Here is a 13,697-nt window from a genome sequence, read left to right on the forward strand (position 1 = left end):
GGCCGCCCGCGCATCAACACTAGCAGAGTTTCTCATCCACAAATGTTACATAAGTTTCTAAACTCACTTAAAAAAGCCCTTCAAAACACTCCTATAGGGGATGCAGAGACCAAGTGGGCCCACATCAGAGATGCTAGCTATGACTCAGCAATGACCACCTATGGCAAACGTGTGAAGCGGAATGCAGACTGGTTTCAATCTCACTTTGATAGCCTGTCACCTGTCATAGCCGCTAAGCGCATTGCACTACTGAATTACAAGAAAGCCCCCAGCGAGTTAACATTCGTAGCACTTAAAGAAGCCAGAAGCGCTGCACAAAATACAGCCAGGTGCTGCGCAAATGACTACTGGCAACACCTATGCAGTCGCATTCAGCTGGCCTCAGACACCGGAAACATCAGAGGAATGTATGATGGCATTAACAGAGCTTTTGGACCAACCATCAAGAAGATCGCCCCCCTCAAATCTAAATCAGGGGACACAATCACTGACCAACGCAAGCAAATGGACCGCTGGGTGGAGCACTACTTAGAACTGTACTCCAGGGAAAATGTTGTCACTGAGACCGCCCTCAATGCAGCCCAGTCTCTGCCAGTCATGGATGAGCTGGACGTACAGCCAACAAAATCAGAACTCAGTGATGCCACTGATTCTCTATCCAGCGGAAAAGCCCCTGGGAAGGACAGCATTACCCCTGAAATAATCAAGAGTGCCAAGTCTGCTATACTTTCAGCACTGTACGATCTGCTTTCCCTGTGCTGGGACGAGGGAGCAGTACCACAGGACATGCGCGATGCCAATATCATCACTCTCTATAAGAACGAGGGTGACCGCGGTGACTGCAACAACTACCGTGGAATCTCCGTGCTCAGCATGGTGGGGAAAGTCTTTGCTCGAGTCGCTTTAAACAGGCTCCAGAAGCTGGCTGAGCGTGTCTACTCTGAGGCACTATGTGGCTTTCGAGCAGAGAGATCCACCATTGACATGCTGTTCTCCCTTCGCCAGCTACAGGAGAAATGCCGTGAACAACAGGTGCCCCTTTACTTGCTTTCATTGATCTTACCAAAGCCTTTGGCCTCGTCAGCAGACGTGGTCTCTGCAGACTACTAGAAAAGACCGGATGTTCACCAAAGCTATTAAGTATCACCACCTCATTCTATGACAATATGAAAGGCACAATTCAGCATAGCGGCGCCTCATCAGACCCCTTTCCTATCCTGAGTGGTGTGAAACAGGGCTGTGTTCTCGCACCCACACTGTTTGGGATCTTCTTCTCCCTGCTGCTCTCGCATGCTTTCAAATCTTCAGAAGAAGGAATTTTCCTCCACACAAGATCAGGTGGCACGTTGTTCAACCTTGCCCATCTAAGAGCGAACACCAAAGTATGGAAAGTCCTCATCAGGGAACTCCTCTTTGCTGACGATGCTGCATTAACATCTCACACTGAAGAGTGTCTGCAGAGACTCATCGACAGGTTTGCGGCTGCCTGCAACGAATTTGGCCTAACTATCAGCCTCAAGAAAGCGAACATCATGGGACAGGACGTCAGAAATGCTCCATCCATCAATATCAGCGACCACGCTCTGGAAGTGGTTCAAGAGTTCACCTACCTAGGCTCAACTATCACCAGTAACCTGTCTCTCGATGCAGAAATCAACAAGCGCATGGGAAAGGCTTCCACTGCTACGTCCAGACTGGCCAAGAGAGTGTGGGAAAATGGCGCACTGACACGAACACAAAAGTCCAAGTGTATCAAGCCTGTGTCCTCAGTACCTTGCTCTATGGCAGTGAGGCCCGGACAATGTATGTCAGCCAAGAGCGACATCTCGATTCATTCCATCTTCGCTGCCTCCAGAGAATCCTTGGCATCAGGTGGCACGACCATATCTCCAACACAGAAGTCCTCGAGGCGGCCAACATCCCCAGCATATACACCCTACTGAGTCAGCGGCGCTTGAGATGGCTTGGCCATGTGAGCCGCAGGGAAGATGGCAGGATCCCCAAGGACACATTGTACAGTGAGCTCGTCACTGGTATCAGACCCACCGGCCATCCATGTCTCCGCTTTAAAGACGTCTGCAAACGCGGCATGAAGTCCTGTGACATTGATCACAAGTCATGGAGTCAAAGAACATGAACAAAGAACAAAGAAAATTACAGCACAGGAACAGGCCCTTCGGCCCTCCAAGTCTGCGCCGATCCAGATCCACTCTCTAAACATGTCGCCTATTTTCTAAGGGTCTGTATCTCTTTGCTTCCTGCCCATTCATGTATCTGTCTAGATACATCTTAAAAGACGCTATCGTGTTCGCATCTACCACCTCCGCTGGCAACACGTTCCAGGCACCCACCACCCTCCGCGTAAAGAACTTTCCACGCATATCCCCCCTAAACTTTTCCCCTCTCACTTTGAACTCGTGACCCCTAGTATTTGAATCCCCCACTCTGGGGAAAAAGCTTCTTGCTATCCACACTGTCTATACCTCTCATGATTTTGTACACCTCAATCAGGTCCCCCCTCAACCTCCGCCTTTCTAATGAAAATAATCCTAATCTACTCAACCTCTCTTCATAGCTAGCACCCTCCATACCAGGCAACATCCTGGTCAACTTCCTCTGCACCCTCTCCAAAGCATCCACATCCTTTTGGTAATGTGGCGACCAGAACTGCATGCAGTATTCCAAATGTGGCCAAACCAAAGTCCTATGCAACTGTAACATGACCTGTCAACTCTTGTACTCAATACCCCGTCCGATGAAGGAAAGCATGCCTTATGCCTTCTTGACCACTCTATTGACCTGCGTTGCCACCTTCAGGGAATAATGGACCTGAACACCCAAATCTCTCTGTACATCAATTTTCCCCAGGACTTTTCCATTTATTGTATAGTTCACTCTTGAATTGGATCTTCCAAAATGCATCACCTCGCATTTGCCCTGATTGAACTCCATCTGCCATTTCTCTGCCCAACTCTCCAATCTATCTATATTCTGCTGTATTCTCTGACAGTCCCCTTCACTATCTGCTACTCCATCAATCTTAGTGTCGTCTGCAAACTTGCTAATCAGACCACCTATACTTTCCTCCAAATCATTTATGTATATCACAAACAACAGTGGTCCCAGCACGGATCCCTGTGGAACACCACTGGTCACACGTCTCCATTTTAAGAAACTCCCTTCCACTGCTACTCTCTGTCTCCTGTTGCCCAGCCAGTTCTTTATCCATCTAGCTATTACACCCTGGATCCCATGCGACTTCACTTTCTCCATCAGCCTACCATGGGGATCCTTATCAAACGCCTTACTGAAGTCCATGTATATGACATCTACAGCCCTTCCCTCATCAATCAACTTTGTCACTTCCTCAAAGAATTCTATTAAGTTGGTAAGACATGACCTTCCCTGCACAAAACCATGTTGCCTATCACTGATAAGCCCATTTTCTTCCAAATGGGAATAGATCCTATCCCTGAGTATCTTCTCCAGCAGCTTCCCTACCACTGACGTCAGGCTCACCGGTCTATAATCAGTTGCCAGCGATCGCCAGAGCTGGCGGGCAGCCATAAAGGCGGGGCTAAAGTGTGGCGAGTCGAAGAGACTTAGCAGTTGGCAGGGAAAAAGACAGAAGCGCAAGGGGAGAGCCAACTGTGTAACAGCCCCGACAACCAATTTTATCTGTAGCACCTGCGGAAGAGTCGGTCACTCTAGAATTGGCCTTCATAGCCACTCCAGGTGCTGCTTCACAAACCACTGACCACCTCCAGGCACTTGCCCATTGTCTTTCGAGACAAGGAGGCCAAAGAAGAAGAGGAGTCGTCGTCTATGGGCATCAGGTTAAGAGTCCCCTTAAACTCATTAAGGAGGGACTTTTAGCACAGGAAGTGGAAACAACCCTCTTAGATTATGTGTCAGAGTTTCGAGAGGGAATCACAAAAGCTGGAGAGATGGTCAGAAAACATCTCAAGATTTCTCAGCAACTGATGAAAACCCAAACAGATGGAACAGCTAAGGCACACAGTTAGCAGCCTGGTGAAAAGGGGCTAATTTTGTTGCCTTTGCCTGGGGAACCATTGAAAGCTAGGTTACTTCATTAAGGTGAACTATTTGGTTAGTACCTGGACAGAAACGGCAAAGGGCGTGTCACGTGAATATTTTGAAAAGATACTGTGACCATGAACCTTTTCAGCCAGTAAATTTATGACAAATAACAGAAGAGGAGGTTAAGGATAGTGTTACTTTTAATGAATTGGGTGAAGGGGCAGAGACTGAGAACTCTCAGATTGAATCACCTGCGATAAAATTGACAAACAAAGAAGTGTAAGAAAGTTTAGATACAGCTCTACAGTATCTCTCTGAACAGCATAGAAGAAACATAACTGAGCTTCTAAAAGGGTTTAAAGCCATATGTGCAGATAGGCCAGGTCGAACTCCTCTGGCTACTCATGGTGTTGATGTAGGGACAACTACACCCATTAAACAATCCTAATAAATTGGCTCAAGTCAGAGAGGAAGTTCAATATGTGCTAAAGAATTATCTAACTGAACCTCGCCAAAGTAACTGGAGTTCACCAGTGGTGCTGGAACCAAAACCAGATTTATCCAAAAGATTTTGTATTGATTATCGGAAAGTCAATGCTGTAACTAAACTACGCTCTTATCCAGCTCCACGACTTGAGGATTGTATTGAATGAGAGGGGAATTCAGTTTTTATCAACATGATTGACTTGAAAGTTATTGGCAAGTCCTCTTGACCAACCAAGCTAAAGAAATTTCTGCCTTTGTGACTCCAGATGGCCTATTTCAGTGTACGGTCATGCCGTTTGGTATGAAAAATGCACCAGCCACATTTCAAAGGTTGACTAACTAGGTGACTACTGGACTAAGCAATTGTGTTGTGTATGTGGATGATCCATTGGTATACAGTGACACTTGGGAGGATCATGTTGAACCCTTAAATGCTCTGTTCGACAGGCTACAGAAAGCCAATTTGGCAGTGAACCTAGCGAAGAGCGAGTCTGCCAAGGCTAAGGTCACCTATTTAGGGCACGTTATGGGTCAAGGTCAAGTATTGCCTAGAGAAGCTAAGGTTCAGGCAATAATAGACTTTCCAGTCCCCAAGACAAAAAAGATACTACGATTCCTAGGGATGTGCGGGCTCTACCAGAAGCTTTTTCCTAACTTCAGTACAGTAATAATTCTACTGACAAATTTATTTAAAAAGGGTATTAGGATCCAGTGAACAGAATCCTGTCAAATAGCATTTGAAAAGTTAAAGGTCATTTGAAAAAATAAACCCGTTCTAGCAGCACCAACCTTTGGCAAGCCCTTTAAAGTAGCTATTGATGTCAGTGATGTGAGAGTAGGAACAGTGTTATTTCAGCATGATGATGCTGGTATTGAACAACCAGTCAATTATTTTTCTAGAAAATTCAATATTTTTAAAAAATTCATTCATGGGATTTGGGCGTTGCTGGCCAGGCCAGCATTTATTGCCCATCCCGAATTGCCCTCAAGAAGGTGGTGGTGAGCTGCCTTCTTGAACCGCTGCAGTCCATTTGGGGTAGGTACACCCACAGTGCTGTTAGGAAGGGAGTTCCAGGATTTTGACCCAGCGACAGTGAAGGAACGGCAATATAGTTCCAAGTCAGGATGGTGTGTGACTTGGAGGGGAAGTTGCAGGTGGTGGTGTTCCCATGCATTCGCTGTCCTTGTCTTTCTAGTTGGTAGAGGTCGCGGGTTTGGAAGGTGCTGTCTAAGGAGCCTTGGTGTATTGCTGCAGTGCATCTTGTAGATGGTACACACTGCTGCCACTGTGCGTCGGTGGTGGAGGGAGTGAATGTTTGTCGATGAGGTGCCAATCAAGCGGGCTGCTTTGTCCTGGATGGTGTCGAGCTTGAGTGTTGTTGGAGCTGCACCCATCCAGGCAAGTGGAGAGTATTCCATCACACTCCGGACTTTATTTATTTATTTTTATTTAGAGATACAGCACTGAAACAGGCCCTTCGGCCCACCGAGTCTGTGCCGACCATCAACCACCCATTTATACTAATCCTATATTCCTACCACATCCCCACCTGTCCCTACATTCCCCTACCACCTACCTATACTAGGGGCAATTTCTAATGGCCAATTTACCTATCAACCTGCAAGTGGGAGGAAACTGGAGCACCTGGCGAAAACCCGCAGCCACAGGGAGAACTTGCAAACTCCACACAGGCAGCAGCCAGAATTGAACCCGGGTTGCTGGAGCTGTGAGCCTGCGGTGCTAACCATTTGTGCCTTGTAGATGGCAGACAGGCTTTTGGGAGTCAGGAGGCGAGTTACTCGCCTCAGGATTCCTAGCCTCTGACCTGCTCTTGTAGCCACGGTATTTATATGGCTACTCCAGTTCAGTTTTTGGTCAATGGCAACCCCTAGAATACTGATAGTGGGGGATTCAGCGATCGTAATGCCATTGAATGTCATGGGGAGATAGTTAGATTCTCTCTTGTTGGAGATGGTCATTGCCTGGCACTTGTGTGGCGCAAATGTTACTTGCCACTTATCAGCCCAAGCCTGGATATTGTCCAGGTCTTGCTGCATTTCTACACGAACTGCTTCAGTATCTGAGGAGTAACGAATGGTGCTGAACATTGTGCAATCATCAGCGAACATCCCCACTTCTGACCTTATGATTGAAGGAAGGTCATTGATGAAGCAGCTGAAGATGGTTGGGCCTAGGACACTACCCTGAGGAACAAGAAGAAGTACTCCACTATAGAAAAGGAGGCTTTAAGTCTTGTATTGGCTCCAACATTTTGAAGTATACGCTAATAACGGCCTATGGGAAATTACACTGATCATAATCCATTAATGATTTTTAAAAAGTTCAAAACCAAGAACGCCAGATTACTTTGGTGGAGTTTAACGTTACAACCATTTACCCTAACGATGGTACATGTTGCAGGAAAAAGCAATGCAATCGCCAATGCTCTATCCAGAATTTAAAAAAAGGGTCGAATGGAGGAAAACAACTCAGATATAAAATATTGTTGTTACCTGTGCAAAGTGTAAAATGTTAATAACGGAAAAGTTTACAATATTATGTGTGGTTACGCTGTAAGAACAATCATAACTATGGTAATGAATTTTCTATTTTTAGGGGGGAGGTGTTATGAACACTGGACTTTGTACCTTGATGGCTTTCAAAACTGTGATTTTTTTTAAAAAAAGCTTAAGATGGTGTTAGAGAAGTCAGCTGACCTCACATCAACTCTGTTTAAAGACAAGGCAGAAATCTTGGTTACCAGGACAACAAAGATTCCAGATCAAAGACTTTTTTGAAAAGCAGAGACTGCAGGGATATAACACTTGAACAATAGGTTTCACCCTCCTAGATTTTCAGTGGAAGCCTCAAGGGAGAGAGAGAAAAACTGGATCACCTTACTCACCGACGCCCAGGTTGAAAGTGCTCAGAGGAGTGAGTGAAGAGGACATTGACTTTGAGAAAGGTCAGGGAGCTACAACCCATTGCAACCAGGAGTAGTTTTGGACTTTTAACCATGAAGATTTCACCATGAAGGAGGACTGTGCAATGTATAAGTGTGGTGTGAGGTTTTCAAGTGTTTTGATAAGTGAAGAAAATACTTTTCTCTGTAATTTGGGGTACCAGCTAATTACAAAGTACTATTTAGTTATTGGGGATTTATTTTAGTTTAACTGTCATTATCAGTCTTAAAATGTGAAATCTTGTCGTGTTATTCTTTAAAATGGTCAGGGAGTTCATATCTTGTATTTTAACGCTAACGGTCGAATTGAGGTTGTAACTCCAACCTTCAATGATCTTGTGTTAGGAATATCTCACTTCCATCTTTAACAGCTGATTCGGACAGCTGCTGCACCTAATAGAAACAGGTGTAACTTACCAGAGTATATTAGCAGGATAAGTACAGGAAACATCCATCCACACCCATTGGCTGCCTGGCAGCCACAGGCAACTGATGGGCAGATCATGCAGCAGTTCCAGTGTTCTGAGGAAATTTGGGGCAAGCTATTTAAAAGTACAAAAGTGCCTGAAACAGCTCATTAAAAGTTTCACCATTGGAAAAACTGCCACACCATTCCGGTGCTGCTCAAGCCCTGAAAACAGTGAGGAAATTCAGCCTGCATATCAACCAGCTGATCTTCTGTAGCTTTACTCAGACTTTAAAAAAAAATCAAGTTTTCTCCCTGTGACCATCTGTTTGTCTCTCTCACTTTCTTTTATTGACTCATTACATCTTAGTTTGTCTGAATCTATCTACTGCATATTTCCTGCTCTATGCCTATTACACTTGCATTCTCTCATATATACACCTCCTACTCTACGCATTTCACACACTTTACATATTTCTCTGTATAGTTCTCTCTCATTTTCCTTTTACCTGTCAGAGATTTTGAACCAGACTAGGGACCCTATGATAGCCACTGAAATAACCTCATCTCTCTCGTTGGGTACAATGCAAATACTCTGATCCTCAATCTCCTTTTGGAAGATTCTGCTTGCCACAGAAACACTTCAATCAAATTATAAACCAGGAAATAGCTTCCATCAGCATCAGTCTTCCAATTTCATTTCTGGTCTCATCTGCTTGGCTTGTTGATTTTTTTTTCATGAGAAGTTGGAAGAATGAAGAAGCTATTGTCTACTCCAATACTCCTTTGCTGAAATGCTGCACGGAAGCTTGAAACACCAGATTGGAAGCAAGCAGCCAACAAATAAACAATGTAAGATATTCAAATCTTAAATGATTAAATCTTCATTTGCTTTCACAAAACATATCCTTTAATGAGTAAAACCACGGTATACAGTAAGATGGCAACTAGCATGAATGGGTACTAGAGCCAGGTGAGAAAAGGCTACCGAGGAGCTCCTGCAAGATGTGTGCAGGAAAAAAAGAACACTTTGGGGCTGGGAGAAAAGGACCTGTACTGCAGGTGTAGTCTTTCTTTTGTTGCCATACTGACGTGGAGTTGTAGCTCTGATCAGTACTGACATTTCTCTGAGGAGCTACAATATGTATAGGTGAGAGAGAAGTTGGGAGACAAGGGGAAGCGGGGGAGGGTGGTGAGGAATAGGATTCAGGCTAGGGACCAGGAGGCTTGTTGATGCGTCTGGCCAATTAACCTCGTGAATGATAATACATTAATAAGTTAGCAAGGATCAATCAGAAATAATGGATACAAATATATATACTTGCACCCATACATCCAGACACAAGATTAATACAGATGATGAAGGCCATTTGCCCCAGCTTAAATCATCCAGTGAGAGGAACCCAGCCAAAAGACTTGCAGGTTGGTAGGTAAATTAGCCATTATAAATTGCCCCTAGTATAGGTAGGTGGTAGGGAAATATAGGGACAGGTGGGGATGTGGTAGGAATATGGGATTAGTGTAGGATTAGTATAAATGGGTGGTTGATGGTCAGCACAGACTCAGTGGGCCGAAGGGCCTGTTTCAGTGCTGTATCGCTAAAAACTAAAAAAAAAACATTTACGCATTCAATTGTTCCTTTAAAGATTCTATGATATTTTCTTCCATTACTCTTCCTGGAAGTTTCTTTTGTATGCTGACTATTCTTTTATTTGAAGAATTTCCTGATGTCAATCCTAAATTTATCTTTTACCAGCTTGAATCTAGAATAAGGAATGAGAAACATAGTAACAAGGTAGTGAGTGATGGGTGCAGAGATTGAAGGGAACAATGAAAGAGAAGGCTGTTGGAATCAGGACAGTACAGTGGGGAAGAAATGGCAGGAATCAGTGGTATTTGGGAGATGAGACTGACATAAAAGTGGGGAAGACAGGGGAAACATTGGGAAGGGTCCTGGCGAGGCCCACCATCTACATTTTCCTGACACCCGCCATTGGAAAAAGCAAACTACAGCAATTAAATATTTTTCTTAGCCACAAATTTTAATCACCAGGGATCTAAATTAAATTAATCCCTGTGGTATTTTTACAACTTAGTTTTATTCTTTTTTCCATCAACTTTGCTGTGCTTATACACAACATTAGAAAATTTCAGGTGTGATTCCATGCTCTGGTGATACCTATAGGGAGGGGCAGGAGCAGGGAGCACAGTTTAAAAACAGGGCTACAATACTGTAGCCTTGATTCTTCAACCTGTGCCTTCTGCAAGCTCAGCTTCCCATGGCATCACAGAATCATTATAAAATAATTTTCTTCATTCAAATTTTCTCCACTCCTCTCAAAGGCACTGATTCATTCTGGGGTGTGTTCCAAGTGCAACAATTGTCTTCTGATAACTCGCTTAAGTGGCTATTTTACCTAAGTGTTTGCTGGTTATTTAGCCATGGGGAGTATCAGAGCTAACATGATCCTGTCTACTCTCCAAGTCTCTCTCTCACACTGTCTAGCAAAAGTCATTGAATAACAAGCTTGCATTCTTAATTTTTTATTTTCTTCAGTCTAGGGGGTTTGAGGTCAGTTGAAGTATCCCTACTGCTGTCCTGGCTGAGATCAAATAATGCAACCTAGGCTAGAGATTAAAGCTGGAAATTTCTGGTTTGCATGGTTCAGTTGTATACTGTGCAGCTGTATACTAACTGGGCCAGTGGCAGAGCTTCATAAGATTTTAATAGTTTACAGATGATACAAAAATTCCAAAAGTGAATCTCACACTCTGGTTTTGATTAATATTCTCGTCAAACAGAAAAATAGTGACAATCAAGTTGTAAGTGATAAACAAAAATACAATACTAAATGTAAATGGGCTAATAAAAACCTGGCGTTTAAAAGTAAAAAAAAAACCTTAAGTTCACATATTAGCAAAATTCAGTTTCCTAGTTTCCAGCTGAAATGTTCCAGGATCAAACAGACTCCGTCTTGCCACAATCAGAGGAGTAATCCAAGGGAGACAATATACATGATATTTAAGATTTCCAACAGATAAACACCATAATTTGAATTCAGTGACTTACTAACTGCAAGAAATTTTTAAATGTTCACAGTTATTTCAGGTGGTGAACTACTTTCATCATTTTATTTTCCCAATTGATGCTCAACGAAACCATTATCTGGTTGGTACTGAACTGGCATGACAAGAATGGATGAATGAAGTACACCAACCTTTTTGTCATAGACATCTTGCCAATTGATTCCACTAAAAAAGCTATGCTGCATGATGTCTTTTGCATCTTCTGGGCCTCCACCAAGCCTGAATGGCAAAAAAAAAATAACAGTACATATCCAATTAGTCAAAACAATTCTCCTTCACTCTTTAGTGATTCTGTTGTAGAGACATTAGGTACTTGCTGCCACAATGTGACTAGATTGTGTTACTTATTTGAAATTCATAATTACCTGATAAGACTGAAAATTAAAACTGAACTAGTTATGTCTGTTTTTAAAAATATATATATTTTTGAGAGTCTATTCTCAAGCTACAGACCAACTGGTTCTGAGATGAGGGTGCAGCAGTGTGCTCCCAAACCACCATGAATGCTGGTCAACTCTGGATGCTGAAAGATACAAAACTGCAAAGCCTGGATGAGATTTCCTCCAATAAATATGTTCCCTCCTACCAAAAATTAATATGGGCAAGCTAAAAAACTGCTTTTAAAATATATATGAGCAGTACAATGAAGCAGCATTCTGGCACACTGGGCCATCAGAAACAGAGCCAGAAAAGCTGTGGTCCTCGACTGTACTGCCTGGTAGTTGGTTACAGAAAGGTGTTGGTTAGAGACGAGGTCATCAGCTAATCGTCATTTTGATTAAGGAGACAGAAATTTAAAATGGGGGAGAAAGTCACTGTGTTGACAGTACAACCCCATTAGCCATAAAATAAAAGCAAAATACTGCGGATGCTGGAAATCTGAAATAAAAACAAGAAATGCTGGAACCACTCAGCAGGTCTGGCAGCATCTGTGGAAAGAGAAGCAGAGTTAACGTTTCGGGTCAGTGACCCTTCTTTGGAACTGACAAATATTAGAAACGTCACAGGTTATAAGCAAGTGAGGTGGGGGTGGGGCAAGAGATAACAAAGGAGGTGTAGATTGGACAAAGCCACATAGCTGACCAAAAGGTCATGGAGCAAAGGCAAACAATATGTTAATGATGTGTTGAAAGACAAAGCATTAGTACAGATTAGGTGTTAACGAACTGAAGATTGAACAGCAGCAAGTGCAAACATGAAAAAAAAACAGTGGGTAAGCAAACTGAACAAACTAAGATGAAATGAAATAAATGCAAAAAAAAAGAAAGATTGTAAAAAATGTAAAAAAGAAAAAATAACTAAAAATGAAAGTAAAATGGGGGGCTGTCATGCTCTGAAATTATTGAACTCAATGTTCACTCCCACAGGCTGTAGTGTGCCTAATCGGTAGATGAGATACTGTTCCTCGAGCTTGCGTTGATGTTCACTGGAACACTGCAGCAATCCCGGGACCCACAGGATCTTGATTCAGTTCCATTTCAGACAGATGAGATAAAAATTTGCTTTCTCTCTATCAGCTGCAAAAGATGTTCTTATACAGTAACTGCAAGTGCTGCCTCTGGTAGAAGGGAACAATCCCTTCTGGAGTTGTTTTCTCTGCCTCTAGGTCCTACAAAGTAACGAAGAGGTAAACAGCTGTTGTTGCATCTCTAGTTACTGGGACTGTCTTTTTTGTCCTGCTTGTGTCTGTATAACAATACATTCAAAATTGTTGTCTCATATAGACTTTCTCAATATCAGGGGAGGTCCACAACCAGCATGGTAGCTTTGCAGATAGATTCTTTGGCACTGCCACCAGCAGAAGCCATTCTGCAATATAAATGACTTACTAGTAAAGCGAGTTCAAGCAATTTCAAGCCAACACCTAGCAGGCATGCATCCATACCAAAGGACTCTCTGTAATTTAACACTAATTGTCAGTCTCTCTCAGAAGCCATAGGATAACAGGTGTAGGAAATGAACGTGAGTTTGAAGTGTTGGGAGGAATCCCATATTATAATAAGAGACACAAAGAGGTAGTTGTAGATTGGTTATTCTGGGACCAGGGATACAAGGCAAAAAGGGTCAAGGAATATTTTGGCATAAATCACAGCATTACACTATCTGGACTATGAAGTATTTAAAATCACTAAAATCCTAAAATTATATCAGGAGGTATTTGCACAGAAAGGTACAAAAGTTTAACTAGGCATTTCATCTGTCCTACACCTGACATGGAATCACTGATGTGGATATGGATTATGGAACTGAAAAAACACTCAAGTTCTCCTACCTTGAACAAGACAAATAAAAATCAAAAAATGTAAGGAGGAATGAATAATGACCAGTATAGAATACAAAAACACATGAACACAAGAAATAGGAGGAGTAGACAATATGGCCGATAGAGCCTGCTCCACCATTCAAAACAATCATGGCTGATCTTAGGATTCAACTCCACTTCCCCACCCGCTCGCCATACCTCTTGATTCCCTGAGGGACTCTAACGACCAGGTGAGAAAGGTGTCTCGGGGTCCCTCTCAGCCTTCACCTGGTCTTACCGTAACAGGGTTTAATTTTAAACACACCGTGTTTTTAGCTCTCCCTTGGTGAATCCTTGTTCACTGCTTTCCAATTATAAGGCAAATAAACCAGCACAAACAGGCTCTCTTAGGTTTAAAGAAGAAAAGCTGAAATTTATTAAACTTAAACTCGAATTCGGTTAAATCCTACGG

At 43.0% G+C, this 13,697-nt stretch overlaps 1 protein-coding gene across 7 annotated transcripts in view; it reads right to left on the bottom strand.

Moving 5' to 3' along the window:
- The window catches only part of akt3a (v-akt murine thymoma viral oncogene homolog 3a), a 538,604-nt gene that overhangs the window by 57,635 nt on the left and 467,272 nt on the right, over nt 1–13,697 (bottom strand). For all 7 annotated transcript variants that reach the window (XR_010976283.1, XM_068045398.1, XM_068045396.1 and 4 more), the window contains one exon: nt 11,115–11,202. Coding sequence is in view for 6 of the 7 variants with exons in the window: in XM_068045398.1 (XP_067901499.1) it covers nt 11,115–11,202 (88 nt within the window). In the remaining variant the exon portion in view is untranslated. The remainder of the gene's footprint in view (nt 1–11,114; nt 11,203–13,697) is intronic.

Source organism: Heterodontus francisci, chromosome 13, assembly GCF_036365525.1.
Source record: "Heterodontus francisci isolate sHetFra1 chromosome 13, sHetFra1.hap1, whole genome shotgun sequence".
Lineage (NCBI taxonomy): Eukaryota > Metazoa > Chordata > Chondrichthyes > Heterodontiformes > Heterodontidae > Heterodontus > Heterodontus francisci.